This window comes from Canis aureus, chromosome 28 (assembly GCF_053574225.1).
Source record: "Canis aureus isolate CA01 chromosome 28, VMU_Caureus_v.1.0, whole genome shotgun sequence".
Lineage (NCBI taxonomy): Eukaryota > Metazoa > Chordata > Mammalia > Carnivora > Canidae > Canis > Canis aureus.
Genome location: NC_135638.1, coordinates 12448905 through 12471189, shown reverse-complemented (window position 1 = coordinate 12471189; position 22285 = coordinate 12448905). Strand labels below are relative to the sequence as shown.

At 34.5% G+C, this 22285-nt stretch overlaps 1 protein-coding gene across 13 annotated transcripts in view; it reads left to right on the top strand.

The window, feature by feature from the left end:
* LOC144300414 (zinc finger protein 385C-like) overlaps window positions 1-22285 on the top strand; it is a 453807-nt gene that overhangs the window by 172366 nt on the left and 259156 nt on the right. For 9 of the 13 annotated variants that reach the window (XR_013367033.1, XR_013367031.1, XR_013367034.1 and 6 more), the window contains one exon: window positions 3449-3503. Coding sequence is in view for 7 of the 13 variants with exons in the window: in XM_077876426.1 (XP_077732552.1) it covers window positions 3449-3503 (55 nt within the window). In the remaining 6 variants the exon portion in view is untranslated. Of the gene's footprint in view, window positions 1-3448; window positions 3504-5882; window positions 5979-12426; window positions 12453-16576; window positions 16805-22285 lie in introns of those variants that run through there. The other 4 variants (XR_013367038.1, XM_077876427.1, XR_013367039.1 and 1 more) reach the window with 3 other exon arrangements.

Below are 22285 nucleotides of genomic sequence, written 5' to 3'. Positions count from 1 at the left end.
GACAGAATCAAATCCCTCCATATCAGTAATCACTTTAAATGTAAATAATTAAACTGTCTAATCAAGACAGATATTGGTATGGATAAGAAAAATGACAGACATATATGCTACCTACAAGAGACTCACTTCAGGTGCAAAAATACAAGTAGGTTGAAAGTAAAGGATGGAAAAAATATTCCAGGCAAATGGTAACCAAATGGGAGCAGGGTAGCTACCCTAACATTAGACAAAATATACTGTAAATAAGAAAAGTTCAAAGAAGTACATTATATTTTAATAAAGATTTGATACAGTAAGATGATACAATTATAAACATTTATACACCTAATAGACCATTAAAATATATAAAGCAAAAATTGAAGGATCAAAAGGAGGAGGGATAGACATTTCTATAATAATAGAGAACCCAGTATCCCATTTTTAATAATGGATAGAACCAGACATATAAATAAAGAAATAGAGGACTTGAGCAGCACAATAAACCAGCTAGAACTGACCAACAAATATAGTAAACTGAACCCAACAATAGTATGCTCTTAAGAGCATATGGGACATTCTTCAGGATAGACCATCTGTTAGGTCACAAATTAAGTCTCAGTACATGTAAAAGGATAGATATATACGAAGTTATCTTCTGTGACCACAGATAAAGTTAGAAATCAATAATAGAAGGAAAATTGTAAAATTAGTAAATTTGTGGAGATTAAAGAACACATTCTTAAGCAATCAGTGAATCAAAGAAGAATTCACAAGAGAAATTAGAAAATGCTTAGAGATGAATGAAAATGAAAGCATAACATCAAAATGTATGGGATGCAAAGAAGGCAGTGAGAAAATGGAAATTTATAGCTATAAAGCTTATGCCAAAAAAGATTTAAGAGGGACCCCTGGGTGGCTCAGTGGTTGAGCATCTGCCTTCAGCTCAGGATGTGATCCCTGGGTCCTGGATTCAAGTCCCACATTGTGCTTCCTCCATGGGGAGCCTGCTTCTCCCTCTGCCTGTGTCTCTGCCTCTTTCTGTGTGTCTCTCATGAATTAAATAAATAAAATCTTTAAAAAAAAAAAAGATGTAAGGTCTCATATAGCATATCTTAAAGAACTAAAAAAAGAACAAAATAAACCCCCAAAGCCAGCAGAAGGAAGAAAATAATAAAGATTAAAGTAGAAAGAAATGATCTAAAGAATAGAAAAATAGAGAAAATCAACAAAACCAAAAGTTGCTTCTTTGAAAAGATCAAAAAAAGTGAGAAAACTTTAATAAAATTGTCTGAGAAAAAGAAGACTCATTACTAAATCAGAAATAAAAGCAGGACATTACTACCAATTCTGTGGAAATAAAAAGGACTATAAGAGTATTTTGGACAGGGCAGCCCCAGTGGCTTAGCAATTTAGCACCTCCTTCAGCTCAGGGTGTGATCCTGGAGACCTGGGATCGAGTTCCGCGTCAGGCTCCCCACGTGGAGCCTGCTTCTCCCTCTGCCTGTGTCTCTGCCTCTCTCTCTGTTTCTCTGTGTCTCTCATAAATAAATAAATACAATCTTAAAAAAAAAAGTATTTTGGACAGTTGTATCCCAACCAATTGGATAGCCTGTAAGAAAGGGGCAAATTTCTTAGAAGCACAAATGGCCATTCCTCATAATCCTAAGAAATGATAACATATTTCTAACATAAGGTAGGGATGGAAATCGGTACATTCATTATGGAAAATGGTATGGTGGTTCCTTAAAAAATTAAATTAAATTAAATTAAAAATATAACTCCTATATGATCAAGCATTTCCATTTCTGAGTATTTATTATTGAGACTCTTTATTTGGATCCATTGTCTTCCCTCTAGGGTAAATGAATCTTTAGAGTTGCCGTATACTATGTATAACACGTGAACTTTCCATCCTGTGTTTCATTATTTTGATGGAAATACAGCTTTTTTTCCTTTCATATAAATTCCAGTTAATGCCCATTCTTTGTGAAGAAATGCTCCCTCGCCTCAAATATGCGCTGTGGAAAACTAGGATTGGTAAGAAAGGTGTGGAAAGATAAAGGTGTGGAAGTGTTTTTCAATTCTAGCGTAAAATCATTGACTAGCACTGGGCTTCTCTCGTAGACTGTAACATGCTCTGTCAGCTAAAGACTGATTTGTTGTTAAGTCAGAAATGCATGAATGAATAAGGTATGAATATAAAGATAGGATATTTTTATTATGCAAGTATGAGTGGAAACCTCTGACTGCCAGTGTCGCATTATTCTCTGAGGCCCAATAAATGTAGAGAGGTAGAAAAAAGGAAAACGGACCAGAGAGAATGATTTATGATAAAATATTAGTAAAATTATATATGGATGCTTTGGCCAAACTCGAAGTAGTGTGGGAAGTGAGTAGAAATGGATCATATATTTTATTCCACTCAATGCCAACTCAAATGTGCACACTGAAATTGCTTGGGGAAATGAAAAATTATGTGCTCCAAAGCAACAATAAGGATGATCACAGTACTGCCATATTTGAAAATGTGGTGATAAGTGACATTCTACCCCTGATTTTTACATGTGCTTGGTCTCCTTGGTTAGGTTGTAAACTGTTTTCTCTTACACATGCACATACATCCTTTTAAAGAAGGTTTAAAACTTCCTTTGATTTGGTATCTTCTTTCCTTTTGCCAATCAACATTATTTATCACTAAATTTTTTATACCTGTTTTACAAGCTCTCAGATTCTCTTGTCAGTTTCAGCTGTTATTCTCACCTTACAGAGATTATCGTTGAAAATTCTTTTTCTAATTATCTGATCTTGATTAGGGTGGAAGCTTAAAAAAAGTGCCAATTTGCGTATTGAGAATTTTCTTCTAAAGGATAATTATTTTGTGGTCCTATTTAAAAAGAACGGGAATGCATTATATATTAATTTTTTAATAGCAGGGACTGCTTCTTTTAGTCAGATGTTTCACAGGTCAGATATATTTTAATTGGCATGCCTGGTTTGGCCACACGGAAGGTTTGGCACAGTTTTGCACACAAGAGATAAAACTCTAGGAACAGAGTGCATGAGTTTCTCCAGTCACACCATTTCTTAGCTCTGTGATTTGAGGCAACTTAACTTTTAAGAGCCTCCATGTATTCATCTGTAATATAGAGATAATTCTACCTATGTATTTGTGTAATACAAGAATATCTGGCATATGGAAATAATAAAAGTTTAGCTATTATTTAATGGATTTTTGAAAATCAAATAAAGAGGTAGGAATTAATGGTAATGAGCTTTCAGTTTTTATAGTTTATCTTGAGAAGAAATAAGTCAATGACAAATCACCCAATTCTAAATAGAAGGGAACTAAAAGTGGGAGATGGGATTAAAGCAGATTGACTCTCATCCAAGGTTTGGGACTACTGTTTATTGGGTTTATTCAAATGGTTATCTGACTCCAAACTTGACACTTCTAACTTCTCTCCTATAGGCACAAACTAAGCAGTTGAATACGGGATCACTGCAGAGGCCAACCTCTGGTTCAGGTAGAATTATTAATATCCTTTCTATGAGCTACATTCATATAGAGGAAGACAATCTACAGGTTGAAAAATCTCCAGGGTCAGAGGTCTAGGGACGGATGTTGTTGGTGCCACTACTCTGTTTTGTTTTATTTATGTTATTTATAGTATTATCATTAGCTACACAAATATGCTACTTTCCCTCTATTGATGCTTTTAATTGAGCATCACATATGCTTTTATCTTTATGCATGAATGTGATAGGTGGGATTGAGATAAGCCTTCTAAAAATTCTCCAGAAAAGCCCATAAACTATTTTTAAACATGATTCATGGCTGGTTTATCACAATTGATCATAATTGATCTCCTACATTTTCTCAGTTCTCCCATATGACTCTGGCTTGATCCTGACCCATCCATTAATCTCAAGGCCAGACACTACAACTGGGCTATCACCCTATCATCTTCAGCTTTCCTTTGATAAATGTTCCTATATTCTCATAACACTTTGCCATCTCTTCTTCATCTTCGCTGTTGCAACAGACAACTAATGGTTTTCCTATCGGGAATTCTGTACTCTTTCATTGTGTTCACTGAACTCTTGTCCTAGTAGCTTGCAGATGCCTTCCTGTTCAAGTTACTGCCCTGTAAATGTTTTTATAAGGGCAGCCCAGGTGGCTCAGCAGTTTAGCGCCTGCCTTTGGCCCAGGGTGTGATCCTAGAGTCCCAGGATCGAGTCCCACATCAGGCTCCCGGGATGGAACCTGCTTCTCCCTCTGCCTGTGTCTCTGCCTCTCTCTCTCTCCCTCTCTGTGTCTCTCGTGAATAAATAAATAAAACCTAAAAAAATATTTAATAGTTCAAAAATGTATTTGATAAGGTAAAAACTCTTAGTATATCAAACTAAATGTTTATTGATTAGTTTCCATTTATCAATCTTATTCCCAAATGTGTTCTCCTTATTTGGGAGTTACATTTGGTTTCCCAAATAGAGTGTATGTATTTTAATGACTTGGATTTTGGTCTTTCTTCTCCCTGTACTTTGAATACTACCAGGACTGAGCCTGGTGGGATGTCTGCCCTGAGGTTAATGAGTGAGTGCATGATGGAGGAGTATTGTATAGGGATGTTGTGGTGCTAATGTAGTGAACCAGGTATGAAGTATTTTCCAGACTGGTTTACAAGCTGATCTGAGGAATGAATAATTAACTTTTAAGACTTCACTTAAACCCCTGATTTTTTTATTTTTTCCCCCTAATATGCTGTACTCATCCATAGATTTAGTCACTACAACCTGAGTCTCATATTTTATACACGTCTCTCAAAGCACTTTTTTTGTTCTTTTGGTTTTTCTCTTTTGATTCCTGTTGTTAATTTTATATGTCGCCTTGAATAGGATACAGTACGCAGATATTTGGTCAAATGTTATTATAGTAGTTTGTGTGTAGATTTTTTTTAGATAAGATTAATATTTAAATTAGTAGACTGAGTAAAGCAAATTATCCTGCATCATGTAGATGGGATGGACCTCAGTTAGATGAAGGCCCTAGTAGAAAACGACTAATCTCCCTGGAAGAAAGAATTTTTCTAGCCCACCACCTTTGGGCTCAAACTGCAACTCTTCCATGGATCCCCATCCTACTGGTCTATGCTTCATATTTTGTATTTGTCAAATCTCCACAGTCATATGAGCCAATTAAAAAAATCTATTATCTATCTATCTATCTATCTATCTATCTATCTATCTACCTATCATCTATCTATCTTCCTTTCTCTCTCTCCCTTTGTATATCTATCTCTCCTATATTTATCACCTTTCTATCTTACTGGCTCTCTTTCTTTGTAAACCTAATACATTCCCTAAATGCAGCTTGAGGACAGAGTTATGTCCTTTCGTCCTTCTATTGTCTAGCATTTTGCCTGGTATTCAAATTGATAAGTAATGAAACTTTTTAGTTTATAAACTATCATTCATATTAATGCCACCTTAATATTTCTAACCTGCCTTTTCCATCAGGTATCTTCAATGTTTAATTATCTGCTCAAATAACTGCTAACATATCTCCTTGGTATCCTATTTCCTCAAGATTAGATGACAAATCCTTTCTCTTATATTTTATGCTTTTTAACTAACACCTGAAACTTCTATACAGTAGCCCCCCAGTTACCTACAGGGATACACTCCAAGACCCCTGGTGAATGCCTATAAATATGTATAGTACCAAATCTGGAATATAATGTACATATGTATTATGTTTTTCTCTATACATACCTATGATGAAGTTTAATTTATAAGTCAGGCACAGTAGAAGAGAGATTAATAGCAATAATAATAAAATACAACAATTATAGCAATATACTATAATAACATTTATGTGAATAATTTTTTTTTCTTCCTTTCAGTGTTTTACACTGTACCCTTTTTCTTCTTGTAATGCTGTGAGATGGTAAAAATGCCTATGCAATGAGATGAAGTGAGAATGATGTAGGCATTGTGAGGTAATATTAAGTTACTATTGACTTTCTGATGGTATACCAGAGGAAGATCATCTGCTTCCAGTTCTCAGTTGACCATGGGTAACTGAAAACATGGAAAACAAAATCATAGATAATGGGGGAACTATTGCATAGGTAGCACCTTCTTCCCATTACATAAACACTGTGCTCTGAGCAGCTGCTTTGCTCATTGTACCCTAGCATACTTTGTACATTCTTCTCCTTTGCCTTTGCCCAGGCTGTCATCCTTGAAGGGATATCCTTCACAACATCCATCTTGGATCTCCAAGTGGAGAATCTTGCCTCCACTTAATTCCACCTTCTCTGAGACATCTTCTCTTTCAATTCAGTTCTAAAGATCTATCTTCTTGCTTTAAAAGCCTTTTTCCAAAGCCATAAATTTCACATAGCATGTAGTGCCTTGTATTGTTGGTTATTCATTTTTCTCTCTCTATGTTACTTATGTAGGTGCTAATATGCCCATTTAGGGGCAGGTAGTGAAAGTTAAAAATGTATAAGCTGAAACAAGATGAACAAAGAACAGCTTTCCAAGGAATATGGATAAATTGAAATATAGTATCATGGCAGATTATATTTTGATTTTATCATCAATATCATCTTTTTAAAAAGATTTTATTTATTTATTTGACAGAGAGAGAGAGAGAGAGAGCGAGCAAGCAGGGAGTGAGGTAGAGGGAGAGGGAGAAACAGGTGCTCCACTGAGCAGGAGGACCCTGGGTTTATTATGACCTGAGCCAGAGGCAGATGCTTAACCGACTAAACCACCCAGGTGATCTTCAATATCATCTTAAAATAAGTTTTTAATAGATGTTTATAAGAGGCTTGAATTACTATAATTTGTTTTTCAAATCCTCACTAGAGTATTATTGGAATTTTCTTTGCTCATGAAGTTTCTTCATTTTCTTAATTATTATCTGAGGTTCCAGGAGCTAAATTATTTTGTCTTTAATACTCTTAAGAAACAAATGACAAATTAAGAAGAAAAGGAGGGAGATCTATTTATTTATCTATTTATCTATTTATATCTGTCGAGACAAAGAGAATTTGGCTTTTTGGGTGTGTTGTGTTAATGGCTTAAGAGTTAATTTTTGCTCAAGATATTCCAAATTTAAACCTTGAAAACAGTAGGAGGGTCAAAATCAAAGATAGAGTAACAAAAGAAACATTTAAATATATTCACAAAATATTACTGTAAATGTCATATTTAAGACAGAAGAATAGACACTGATTTTGTGTGAAAGTATTTTTTAGATAAGATTAATATTAAATCAGTAGACTTCTGGTTCATAGGAGAAATGAGAAGAAAATGTAAGATTTCCCATATACCCCTTGTATCCACATCTGTATAGCCCCCCTTACTATTAACATCCCCTACCAGAGTGATGTATTTGTTACAATGATGAGCCTACATTGACACATCATAATTACCCAAGGTTTATAGTTTGTGTTACAGTTCATTCTTGGTATTATAGGTTCTATGAATTTGGACAAACTTAGAATGGTATGTATCTACCATTATAATACCATATGAAATATTTTTACTGCCCTGCAAATCCTTTGTGTTCCTCTCATTTCTTTTCTTCCCCAACACACAGAATCCCTGGCAATCACTAATATTTTTACGTCTCTATAGTTTTCTTTTCTAAAAGTCAAATAGTTAGATTTGTGTAGTTTGTAGCCTTTGCAGATTGACTTTTTTACTTAGTAATATTCATTTAAGTTTCTTCTATGTTTTTTTCATGGTTTGATAGCTCTTTACATTTTAACACTGAATAATATTCCATTGTCTGGATGTACCATGGTTTAATCATCCATTCCCCCACTGAAGGACATCTCAGTTGCTTCCAAATTTTGGCAATTATGAGTAAATCTGTTTATAAACATCCATGTAAAGATGTATTTGTGGAAATAACTTTTCAACACCTCTTGGTAGATACCAAGCAGCATAATTTCTGGATTGCGTAGATTGTATTTATTTTTGTAAGAAGTTACCATGTTGTCTTCCAAAATGGCTGTACTGGTTTTCATTACTACCAGCAATGAATGAGAGCACCTGTTACTCCACATTCTTGTCCACATTTGGTATTGTCAGTGTTCTGGATTTTAGCCATTCTAATAAGTGTGTAACATTACCTCATTTTTGCTTTAATTTGCATTTTCCTGATGATAAATGATGTAGAACATCTTTTCATATGCTTGTTAGCCACCTATATATCTTTTTGGTAAGGTGTTTGTTAAGGTCTTTGATCCATTCTTTGACCAGATTGCTTGTTTTATTTTTGTTGCATTTTAAGAGTTCTGTGTATTTCTTGAGTAACACTTTTTGTTATCAGGTGTGTCTTTTTTCAGATATACTTTCCCAGTCAATTTGCTTGTCTTCTCATTCTCTTGACATTGTGTTGCACAGAGCAAAAGCTTATAATTTTAATGAAGTCCAGCCCATTAGTTACTTCTTCTGTGGTTCATTGTGTGCTGTATGTGAAAAGTCATTGTCATACCCAAGGTTATCTAGGTTGTCCAGTTGTTCCAGCAACACTTGTTTTAAAGAATGTCTTTGTTCCATTGTATTGCCTTTCCTTCATCTCTCTAAGGTCAGTTGACTATATTTGTTTGGACCTGTTTTGGAGGCTGTCTGTTCTCTTTGATCCCATTGACCTTCTTGTCTATTCTTTCATCAGCAACACACAGTGTTGATTGCTGTAGCTTTATTATACTAAGTATCGAAGTAGGGTAGTGTCAGTCTTCCAACTTTGTTCTTCTCCTTCAAAATTGTGTTAGGTATTTTGGATCTTTTGTCTCTCCATATAAACCTCAGAATCACTTTGTCAATATCCACAAAATAACTTGTTGAGTTTTTTTTTTAAGATTTTTATTTATTTATTTATGAAATTGAGAGAGAGAGAGACAGCGAGCATGAGCAGTGGGAAGGGACAGAGGGAGAGGGAGAAGCAAAGCAGACTCCCCACTGATCAGGGAGCCTGACATAGGGCTCAGTGCCAGGAACCTGAGATCATGACCTGAGCCAAAGGCAGATACTTTTAACTGACTGAATCACGTAGGTGCTCCACTTGTTGAAATTTTTATTGGGATTCTGACATGTTGACAATACTGACACTTCTATCTACTTCTATCTATGAACATTTATTTTGTTCTACATTTATTTAGTTCGTTTATTTCACTCATCAGAGTTTTGTTTTATTTTATTTTTTTAAAATTTTTATTTATTTATGATAGTCACACACACACACACACAGAGAGAGAGAGAGAGAGGCAGAGACACAGGCAGAGGGAGAAGCAGGCTCCATGCATCGGGAGCCCAATGTGGGATTCGATCCCGGGTCTCCAGGATCGCGCCCTGGGCCAAAGGCAGGTGCTAAACCGCTGCGCCACCCAGGGATCCCTCATCAGCGTTTTATAATTTTCCTCATATAGATCTTATACACATTTTGTTAGATTTATACCTAAGGGTTTTATGTTTTAGAAGTGCTAATGCAAAGGGTTGTGTTTTTTTTTAAATTCCATTTGTTTATTGATAGTATATAGGAAAGTGAATGATTTTGTATATTAACTTTGTATCCTTCCAGAGACATAGGCAGAGGGAGAAGCAGGCTCCATGCAGGGAGCTTGATGTGAGACTTGATCCCAGGACTCCAGGATCACGTGCTGAGCCGAAGGCAGAAGCTTAACTGCTAAGCCACCCAGGCGTCCCTATCATCACTTATTAAGAGGTTTTTTTTGTTGATTCATTTGGCTTTTCTACATAGATAATCATGTCATCTACAAACAAAGGTTGTTTTATTTCTTTCTAAACTAATCTGTGGACCTTTTACTTTTTTGTTATGTTGCATTAGCTGAGACATCTAGAATGATTGAAATATAGTGGTGGAAGGGGCATCTTTGCCTTATTTCTGATTGGTGGGGAAACCTTCAAATTGATCTCATGACTCTGAGATCATGACCTGAGCTTAAATCAAGAGTTGGAGGCTTAAAGATCTGTGCCACCCAGATGTCCCATGGACTCACACTTACTTTTAAGTAAAGCATAAATTTTAATTGTACAGAGTAAAATTTTTAGATTTACACCTTTGAATTATGAATCTGAGAGGTTTCTCCCATCATGTCAGTCTGATATTAGGAAGCACTCAGTATTTAATAACAGAATAAATGTATAAATTGGATAAACTGAAGTTTGGGTAGGGTTAAATACACTTTACAGTCAGTGTGGGTGAATTGGAATAAACCTTTTTTTTTCTCCATAAATTTAGAATGTTAGAAAGAAAACTCAGGAGAGAATAAACGATGGAGTGATAGATCTCAATCCTGGCTGCTTGCTAGAATTAGCTAGAGAAGGCTTATATAGACTAGTACTTGGGATTAACCCATAAGGAAGCATGATCTCTGGGGTTAGGGTCCCAAATGTCATATTGTTTTAAAACTCTTTGAGTGATTTTGATATCCTGGCATTGTTAAGAACTCTTATTTCAAAGAAACAAAGCATATGATACGATATATATTAAATGGTTTGGGAAAAAATTACTCAGCAGCATCTGTTTCTTTAAAGAAATGTTTTTTTTTTCAATAAGGATGGATGTCTTAACCACTGTCTCTCAGTTATAGATGCTATCAACTGCTCTCACACAGACATAGCTGAGGAGATGAAAATGTTGCTTTCTTATCACATTTTATATATAAAAAAGTAGGATTAGACAATTATATGTTCTGGAAGACAATGTTCTAATGTCCCAAATCATTGTAGGAATATTCCCCTTTGTAGTTCTTCACTGTAGTAGCGCTCTTTTCTTTGCCCTACATTAATTCACCTTCCTAATAGATTTCGAAAGTTGTCTAAACATTTTTTCCACCTAACTTATATATTGTAAACCTATTTTTTTTCAATTTCATTAGGAAATTTATAATCTGACTCTAAATTGCTAGGGAATGTAATTTCTGTGAACCATGCCACAGAAAATAACGCAGCATCATTTAGTCTTGCCTGTGTGTTTGACTAAAAACTGTGTCTTTAAATTTTTTTAAAAGATTTATTTATTTATTCATGAGAGACATAGAGAGATAGGCAGAGACATAGGCAGAGGGAGAAGCAGGCTCCTCACAGGGAGCCCGATGCAGGACTCAGTCCCCGGACTGGGATCATGCCCTGAGCCAAAGGCAGACAATGCTCAGCCACTGAGCCACCCAGGCATCCCTGTGTCTTTAAATTTATACTCTTAAAAATGAAGTACAAAAAGATTTTGAGAGATGATAGTTGAAGAGACTTCTTATTTATGATCCTTTTAGTTTGATAATTTAGAAACGAAAACATAAGAAAATGTAATCTGGTTTTTTAAATCCTTACCTACTATTGAATCTTTTATGAGTTGATTAATGTAATAACACGTTTCTTAGTTCTATAATGCAGTAATGAAGGAGCTTGTTTTTTAGCTTTAGTATTTTCAGGAAGCTATTATTTGTGGAAGGAATGGAAAGACTGGCGAGGTGATTCTAAGCATCTAGATAATTACATTTTAGTTTTCCAAGATAAAGAGATTGGTTAGATTTTTTAAAATCTTAGGAAGACTTGGGGTGCCTGGGTGGCACAGTTAGTTAAGTGCTCAACTCTTGGTTTTGGCTCAAGTCATGATCTCAGGGTCATGATCTCAGGGTCATGAGATTAAGTCCCCTGTCCAGCCCCCTTTCGAGCTCTGTGTGGAGCCCCACCTGGGGTTCTGTGCTCAGCCAAGTCGGCTTCAGATTCTCTTCTCTCTCCCTCTGCCCCTTTCTCTCATAGTCTCTCTGTCTCTTTCAAACAAACAAACAAATCTTTAAAAAAATGAGGGTGCCTGGGTGGCTCCGGTAGTTAAGTGTCTTCCTTTGGCACAAGTCATGGTCCCCAGGTCCTGGGATCCAGCCAGGTCAAGGCTCCCTGTTCAAGGGTAGTCTGCTTCTCTCCCCTCCCTCTGCCTCTCCCTCCCTATGTACTCCTCTCTCTCTCTCTCTTAAATGAATAAAAAGTCTTTAAAAAATAAAATCTTGGAAGTATTTAATCTTAATGATAATACTAACTAAGGCCAGCAAAAGCAAGTTCCTAGAGAATTGACTTAATTACACTTTTTAAGTATGAAAATCTTCACTTCCTTCTCCTCCTCCAGCTTCTCCTCCTCATCTTCTTCCTCCTCCTCCTCCTAATCATTATCATTGTTATTTTTTTTCTTATGAGTCACTATGATTAACAAGAAACTTTAGGGACAGGGAATTTTTGTTCAACTAGATATTTTAGAAGGTGACTTCTAGGAAGGATGAAATAAGGAAACACTGTGCAAAATCTTTACAACGGTGCAGTAGTTATAGATTTCATAGGCAGAGTAATAAAAAGCACCAAACAAAAATTATAAGTTGGACTTCAGTAAAATGAAAAATATTTCTTTTTCAATAGGTATCATTAAGAACCTTACGATTCTTAAATCATTAAGAAAGTAGAAAACTAAGTCTCAGATGGTAAGAAAATATTTACATTATCTATCTCTGACCAAAATCTTCAGTCCGGAATATACGAGGACTCGAGAAGACAAAATAGATTTTAAATCAAAAACTGGTACAAGAGACAAAGAAGTACATTAAATATTAATAAAAATGTCAATACAGCAGAAATATATAATAATTATAAGCATTTAAGTATTTGGGTCTGTATGATATAGCATCTAATAACATACCATCAAAATATATGAACCCCAAGCTCATAGAGTTGAAGGGAGAAATAGGCAGTTCTACAATACTAGTTGGAGACTTTAGTACCCTAGTCTCAATAATGGATAAAGAACCACATAGAAGATAAGTAAGGAAATACAGTACTGAAACCACCTAGATATAACAGATTTATGCGCAATACTGTACCCAGCACAAAATACACTTTCTTCTGAAGTGCACATGGAACGTTTCTAGGATAGAATATATGTTAGATCATACATTAAGCCTTAACAGATTTACAAAGATAAATACCATACAAAACTCTTAAAGGGCTTTTGGATTCTCTGATTCAGAGGACAATCATTATTTAAAGGTGAGTTTTCTTCTACCACATTAAAATGTGGTACTTTCCAGAGAAAACATGTATATACAACTGTATAGCAAAATGTACTCACATTCACAAACACAAGTTATTCCTGGGGGAAAAATTGCTAGGTTAGGATTTAATTTTATCATTTTTTCTTATAAGTTCATCATGTTTGAAAGGATTAACTTCCTTTGTAAAATTTTGAAGGCAAATTTAAAACAAAAACTATAATTTGATAGTAAGGTAACATAGGTATATGATTATATAAATATAATTATTATAATGATAAAAATTGTGTTGAGAAAAGATTTACCATGTTCTGTATTCTAAGAAGTTTTATATAGTAATCCCATTCTTTTAAGAAATAGATGAAATGGATAGTATCATTATCTCCATTTATAGATGGAGAATCTGAAGCACTATTTGTTTAAAGAACTTTACTTAAGGGAATCCCTGGGTGGCGCAGCGGTTTAGCACCTGCCTTTGGCCCAGGGCGCAATCCTGGAGACCCGGGATCGAATCCCGCGTCAGGCTCCCGGTGCATGGAGCCTGCTTCTCCCTCTGCCTGTGTCTCTGCCTCTCTCTCTCTCACTCTCTCTCTCTCTCTCTCTCTCTGTGTGACTATCATAAATAAATAAAATTTTAAAAAAAAGACATAAAAAAAGAACTTTACTTAAGGTCAAATAGATAAGTGTTGGAAGGTGGAATTTGAGGTATGTGTCTTAACATTTTAAATATTAGTATTTTAATAATTATGTTCTTGCAACATTATTAATTTCTTTAACTTAAGATCAGAGTATTTAGGTCTGTTATGATACTGATTCTGTGATATTTATTGAGTCATATGAGTCATAGTCAACTATGTACTCAGTTTTTATAAATATGCTCTTAAGATATTTATTGTATCATTGTGTATTATATGATTTTAAAGCAAAATCATGTATAAATCAAAAAATTATATATTTTCTTTAGTCTGTATCCTTGCATCTTTGGTTTTTGAATGATCAAGCATTATGGAAGCTGTGGTGGTATCTTCCAGTAAGATTACAGATTTTTGGATTTCTTTTTGAATTTGTCACTTTTTTTTCTTTATATGCTTTGCTATCAGGTATGTAAAAATTAAAAAAAAATTTACAGTGAAACACATCTTTAATTATTATGTATTGACATCTTTTTTTTTTTTTAAGATTTTATCTATTTTTTCACGAGAGACACAGACTGAGAGAGAGAGACAGAGACACAGGCAGAGGGAGAAGCAGGCTCCATGCAGGGAGCCCGATGCAGGACTCGATCCTGGATCCTGGGATCACAACCTGAACCGAAGGCAGGCGCCCAACCGCTGAGCTACCCAGGCATCCCTGACCATTTTTATTTTAAAAAATATTTTTATATTTTTTCCTTACTATTGCATATTTCTTGGCTTACTGAGAGTTTAAATTTTTTTTTTCTTTTGCTGGATTAGACTTTTTTTTTTTGTTCTTTCTCTCTTTAGTCATTAATCTTAAAATGTGTGTATTTTCTATATTCCTCTCCTTGCAAAACACCACAATGTGTATTATTCACATCTATATCTGTATCTGTTTACTTCAGAGCAATACCTGATTCTCACAACTCCTTAACTTTGATTATTCTCTGCTATCTTCAGGGTATTTTAAAGATTCCTCGTTTTGTTTCTCTAAATTAGGCACCCTATTACCATTTTCTACAATCAGTGTTACTACAGTTTGTGCTCCTGTTTATAGTATTTTAGCGCTCTGCAACTTTATTTTGGAATGATTTCCTTTTTCTTAAAGCACTTTCCTTAGAAATTCCTTCTTGAGGGTTAATAGAGATAAATTCCTATCTGAAAATATTTCTTTTTAAGATCTTTTAGCTATTTTTTTGGTCTTTGCTGTTTTGAATTGCTACCTCCTGTGTGTCAGGGCTCTGTCTGTAGAAATCATGTGAAGCCTGTGTTACAGCAACGTTCTTCCAGAGGGTCTTTGCTTTTTCTTCTTCATCATGTTTCCTAGCACTAAGGATCCCTCTTATAATTCAATATTCTTGTTTTGGGCTTTGAAGATTATGCAGGTGAAGTTAAATACAAATTTAATACCCTGGGAAAATATCCTTTTTTTTTTTTTTTGGATGGTAGAAAGGAAATTCACTGAATCTGTAGAACCTTAAGGACATCAACTTCATAAGAGGGTCTGTGTAGAAACACCTACCTATCCAAGCCAACTACCCAGTGTCTCAACTCTAGCTTCTCTTTTTCTTTACTACTCTGGCTTTTGGCCGTTACAGATTTCCTTTACTTTTTACAGTCTTAGCTCTATATTTAAATATTTTATATTTTATTGAATTTTACATGGCATCTTTACTTGTTGTTGAGGTTCTGTGTTTTATCTGTTTTGCCATTTTGATTGAAATGTAACTATAAATTTATTCTTTTAGCAATAATCTGACAATATGATAGATTTGCTTATAATTACACTATAAACAGAGAACTGGACCCACATCTCCAAGGTTTAATAATTAGTATATCATGATTACATACCTGCAATTTTAGAAATCTTCCTGATTTCAAATATCTTATCTTGTGTTCATTTTACATGCCTATACCCATATTTTTTTCAGGAAGTATGGTGCCTTCACATCATATTAAACATTTTGAGGATAGTCAACTAAGAAATGTCTAATTGCTTTGCTCTTTCTTGATTCCTACTGTTCCTTCAGGAGTCAAATAGTATCACTACTTGATTCAACAAAAATTCACTGAAAACTTATTTTAGCACCAATACTAGACTCTATACATGTAAAGACTCTTTTATTCAAAGTAAATCAATATTTAGAGTAAGTAGAGAATAAAACAAAAATTTATAAAGTGCTGTGAGAATACAAAGGAGAAAGTCCTTAACTACAACTGCAAAGGCAAAAATAAAAAAATAAAAAATACCACAGAGATATCTTAGCTAAATTTTGAATAAGTTAACATGAACCCTTCATGAGATCATAAGTGGAGAGAGCTGTTAGGAGATAAAAGGGTAAGGGTGAAATCTTAGTGATTGTATGCAGTTCTAAGACACTGAGCTGTACTTCATAGGCAATTAGGAACAATTATTTGGACTCAAGCAGGGAAATGTATAATCATATTTGCATTTCAAAAAGCATATGAAAGATGGAAGAATGAAGAGATTGGTGTCAAATGGGATTTGTAATAGCTTCTGTGATACAAAGAGGGTCTGAAATTCTCCAAATTTTGAAAATGCTTGTTTTGTGAAGTTTTTGAACCTAGAACAAGAGACGAATGGGGATATTATAACAAATTTTGAGTCTTTTAATCATTGTCATTATCACTAGTATTCTTAAGAATATTAAATATAACCAATCTATGTCAATAGATTGACATCTTTTCCCTCATGAAAAGAAGCCTCCATGTTTTTAGGAAAGTATATTTCAATATTAAATAGGTTTAAATTTGTGTCTCTAAGAGTCCTTGTATCAGTAGTAGCCCTTGAAAAGCTGTATTTAAATATGTTTGTCCTTCTGAAAGATGCCTTGTAGGCATTCATGGCCAGTTCTTTGTGGAAGCTATGAACAGAGCTTGGAAGCATACAGGAGCCCTTGCACACATGCCCACAGGATCCTTAATGGGATGGAATGGATCTATAGTATGAAGAAGATGGAGGTAGTGCCTCTACCATTAGGCATGGAATTTGAACCTTGAGGTCAACTTGAAGTTATTTTAATAATATGGGAATAAAGAATATATTCAATTTAACAGTTTGATTTAAAACTTCAGAATTTAGATATATGGTACATGGGCTTTAAAAAATCTCTTTCCATGCATCCCAGAATGTTAGAGGCAGACTAATGGGGGATTATTAAGGAACGTCTTTTATTTTATAATTTGTTCATCTGTATTTTCACTGTAATCACCTCCAAGCCAGAGAGTAAAATTAGATTAACGAAATTAGGACAAACTTCTAGAATCAGAAAACTGGCACTGGAGGAGGCTTTAGATTCTTTGCCCTTAATCTTAAACATGAGGTAACTGAGATTATGAGTTTTGTTCCAGATTATCCAGAAGGGTAGGGGCAAAGCCAAAATAAAAACCTAGGTACATAGGCAGCTTTATGATTACCTTTTATCTTTTATTAATTAATGTATTAATTTTATATTTCTCTTAGCAGACTTCCTTATGCAAATAATTTCTTTTTAGGTCTTATCAAAAGTTCAGAAAATCAAAATCATGTCTGTGCATGTTGTAAGGTGAAGACTCAATGACTTTTATTGAAGTTACATGTTTTATTTTGTAAACAATATTATTTCTACTGAATCAGTGACTGGCATTTTTAAGGACTCTAAATGATATTAGCCAGATGTTCCATTAATACTTATAGAAAACATCTTATAAAATTAAAATTATGATTTTTCATTTACATGTTTACATAAATATTGGAAATTCCAAGAGAACATCTAAATGTAAACAACTAAAACTTTATATTTTATTTAGTGAATAATACACATTTTACAAACAAGAAAAACAAACATAAATCAATAAAAATTATTAAATTAATTAAATTTGTGCTAATGTGTTATACTGGTTTTAAAATTGATAAAATAATGATATTGCTCCAAAATGAATAATCTTCTTTAGGAGACATATCTTGCAATTCTAATGTCCAGATGAAATTATTACTGTGACTGTCTTAATAGTGTGTAATTCTACTTTGGATATCATATCACATATATTTGAAATTAAGGACTAAAAACTATTGCCCAGAAACTTACAGCTTATTTTCCATGCAAGTATCATCCAACTATTTAGCCATATCTGATTGCCCCATTCAATTAATTTAAACTTAATGTCCACTCACATTCGCCATTTATCAGATACTCATTTGAATTACAATGAGTAAAGGAGCATTGGCATTCATTCTGGAAAATACATCTTCTCAATGAAGGGCAGGAGGTCATGGGTGTAGAAAGGGTGCTTAAAAATGCATCATTGTAAAAATGAAGAAGAAACTATATTCAGAAATTGTCACTCACATTAAAGTATTATAGTATAATATAAAGCTTTATTATCTGGATGACCCCACCTATTTTCTTTCAGTACACATTATCCAAATGTTACAAAGGTGATCAACCTATAACTTTGATATCTTTTTATATATGATCTTCTTTAATTCTTTAAGGAAGACAAATAGGCAAGAAAAAAAATAAAATAAATGGTAAAGTAAATATCCCCAGATTCAAGGTGTTGAATATGCTATTAATAGAATGAGAATCTGTTTATATCTGTTTATTCTATTGAGGTTGTTTATCCTCCATTAATTGGCACAGATCATCAACATAACTAAAAACTGAATTAAAATTTTTTTAACAAAAGCTAAGATTTTCCTAATAATATTGGTATGTTCTTTTATTAAATACTCTGTACTTGTTTTTATTGTAGGGAGTAAGCAGCAGTTGGGCAAAATCTTTGAAAATTTGAGCAAAATTTTTGAAAAGAGTTTTGCTACCATACATTGGACAAATGATTCATGGTCGTGTAAATATAGGTAGAAAAAATAAAAGCCATTCAGTCTCTACTAATTCCAGTTGGTAGTAACTATACTAGCTTGATAAGGTTTACAGATCAAATCAATCTTAAAACTATTGGTTTGTGAGCTAAGTAGGTGAATATATAGATTTAAATAACAGGTAGAGGGACATTGTGACCCAGGTATATCCAATCATGTGAAGAGCCTGACTAATTCTAATGATTAGGCAGTAGAGATTGTGATCTTTCTTGCTGTGCTCAAAGGCAGGACAAAGACAGTCACCTTGCCAATGAACACATCAACAATGGTTCTCAGAAATCATGAAGCAGAGAATGGTTCATTGAATTTGCTTTTAGGCAAATAATTTTCTATAGGTGAAGGTAAAAGTTTATCATATTGTATGTTCTTTTTAAGTGACCCAACAGCCGTGAAATCTATCAGGAACCATTCTTGTGACTCAGATGTGCTTAGATGCACAGCCCAAAAGAAATAGAAAGTTGGAGGAAGTGTAACTCTACAGTGTAAAACGTGCAGATGTCATCAGAATATTAAAGATAGCCACAAGCTATTTGACATTTCTCCTATCTAGAGGTGGATTCTATTTGTCTTTTTTTTTTTTTTTTCTCTCTCTCTCCTTGAATGTGGGCTTCCATATGACTGCATTGAGCCATGCAGTATGGTGGAAGTGTAGCTATGAAAGGTCCAGGCCTTGCTTTTAAGAAGATTAGAAGCTCCCTTTGCTTTTTGGAGTCTTGGGCTATCATATAAGAAGTTAGACTTTCCTGTGGAGTAAACAAATGGAAAAGCCCCGAGATTTGATGGGAAGAGGGCTCCAGCCATGCCCAGGCTTGTAGCTATCCATGCCAGTGCACCAGAGATATGAATGAAACTGTCTTGGGCAATCAAGACAAGCGGAACTTCCAGTCGAATATCACTGTGTGACCAGAGTCAATACTACATGGAATAGAAGAATCACCCATAGGTCTCACTTGCTTAAGTTCTTGGCCCCCCGAATTGTGAGATATTAAAATTGTTATTTGTTGTCACTAATATTGGAGTAGTTTGTTATATAGCAGTAGATAACCAAAAGATATGTTCATTTTGAATTTGACTTTTTTTAATGTAATGAATTCTCTTTATTGGAAAGAATACATGTGTAAATTCTAAGGCTAAGTACTAAGATATGTGTGTGTGTGTGTGTGTGTGTGTGTGTATGTGTGTATTTTAATTAAAATTTGGAACAGACAAGAATGACCAGGAATACTAAGGGCAAGAACCATTTAAATGTGAAATTAGGAAAAGACCTCAGTATTAACAACAGTCTTATTGCCAGATGTATTAGTTATATTGATTGCAACTGAGTGGCTAAAGAACACTTCTCTGTGATATAATAACATTTTGTTTCTTCTAAATGATAGGTTACCTTTAATTATACAATAATTATAACTCACAATGGCATTTATTTTGTACAACTACTTGCTTTTAAGTACAGACCATGTAAGACTTTCTAAAGGTCTGTCTCAATTTGAATACTTTGTGGAAGTAAAGCATAAAACCTAAAGAACTCATGTTATATTTTACCCTAGTCTAATAGTAATTAACGAAATTAATGATTCATCCTCAGGTATCCATGATAGAAGTTACTAAAATTTCACTAAGGGAAGAAAATGATCAAAATAATTTTCATTTTCACCCCAAACACCAACTACAGTCAAGAGAGTGCTTACAGCTAAATGTGGCATGTAATTTTTAAAGTTCAGAAGTTTAAAAAGTCAGATAGCTTTCTCAGAATATATGAAGATATTAAAACTCCATTCAGAAATTGATAAAGATCAAAATACTGAATAGGCAGTGAAAGTTTTTATGTACCATCAAAAATTTTAATTGACTTGAGTCTTCATATAAGATATTCATTAGGTGACTATTTTTTATTACTTCAAGTGAACATAGTTACAATTAAACTGAGATAACCTTTCCATTTCGGGATGGCTTATCCAGACTATTTGCGATTATGACTTGAAAGGGTCACCTTTATTCATGCAGTAAATGAAAGATGCTCGTATTTTGTCCCTGCCACTATTTCATTGTTTTACCTTGGAAATTAATCACATCAAATTGACCCCTAAAGGCACACACCAATTGCAGAAAGAAAAGGAAGGTTTAATATCTCATGATATGTGTCTAGTTAGGACAAACACAGACATAAGTTGTACTTGAAGAATTCTTACGGTAAATTCATTCGAAATCTTTACTCATCAAAACCCAAGAGTTCTGGCCACAAGGTGTGCTGGTGATGGAGATGAAAATATGCTCCAGAAGGAGCAAGAAGACCGATGCTATGGCGGTGCTGGCCAAGTAGAATGATCAGCCTGGGCAGCTACCACAGTTACACACACTGTGCTCGTACACAACTGATCTGGGAATTGAAGGTGAAGGTTAAAGCCTATCTGCTCTGCTTGGCATTCTGCACACACAGGCACAGGTCTCATCAGCTCAGACAAAAAGAGATGCCCTTTTCCTTATAGGGGTTTCTCACAGTAGTTGTCTTTTTCTAACTCCTACAAAGATGACACTTTAATGGCAGTAGCCCTGGGTGTATCTTTCCCAATCATTGTGTCCAAACACACATCTGCATTTTTTTGGTTTGATCTAGATTGAAGAAGGGATGAACAGTTTGTAAGGCAGAGACACTTGAATCGGGTGAATTTAGAATTGGTTCTTGGAAGTTTTGTGTAGGTGGAAGAAAGTTATTTTAGTCAGCAGCTGGATATTTCTGGAATGAGAGGATCCAACTCTTAGTAGAAAGTGATAAACAGGATCTACTTGGAGGCTTGGCAACCAAAATTGGTAAGAGGGTTAGGGCAGTAAGGGGCACCACTCCCAGCAGGAATGATGGCAGAAGCTAACATTTCATGGTTTGATTTTTAGTTACTCAGAGACTGGGTGAGACTTGAGTGGGCACATTGCTTGTCTTAAATAAGATATTAAAAAAGTGAATATTAAAGCTAGAACAATAATTTTTGTGCCATATCCTTTAATTTGTGCTCTCACACACCTTAAGGGTATAAATTTACTCTCCTAAAATATTAGTACTACTCACAATTGATTATTAAAACATTAAAAATATTAACCAATATTGACTTATAATACTTTCCATTTCCCAAATACTGTGTTAAGTGTGTTATATTTGTAATCTCATTTAATCCTTATAATCTCTGTGAGGGGAATGACACTTTCTTATTTAGTAATTTAGGAACCTGACTGAGGTTTAGAAAGGTTAGGTCACTGCAGACACACACAGAAGTGGCAAAGGTGAGATGAACCCAAGACCAATTAAAAAAAAATACATCATCACCCTAAGCTACCTTCTATGATTAGACGTGTTGGGTGAAAACACTAAAATATACCAACCATGAGAAAGATTCTTCAGTGATTCTACACTGTATAAACTACAAATATTAGATAAGTCTTAATTTGGGTTGTCTTGGAAAGAGTCGAGGATTCAAGTTCACATGGCTTACCTGTGTGGTGATCTCAGGAAACAACAGGAGAAAGTGACACAGGAAGGGACAGAAGCCAGTGAAAGATGTACGCTATCAAGTAAGTTACAGATGTGAACTTCTGAAACTTGACCCCACTGGAGAACTTGGGGAACCATTGTAGGAAATATTACTCTATATGGGAAGGATAAAAGGTGCATTAGTTACCTGTCC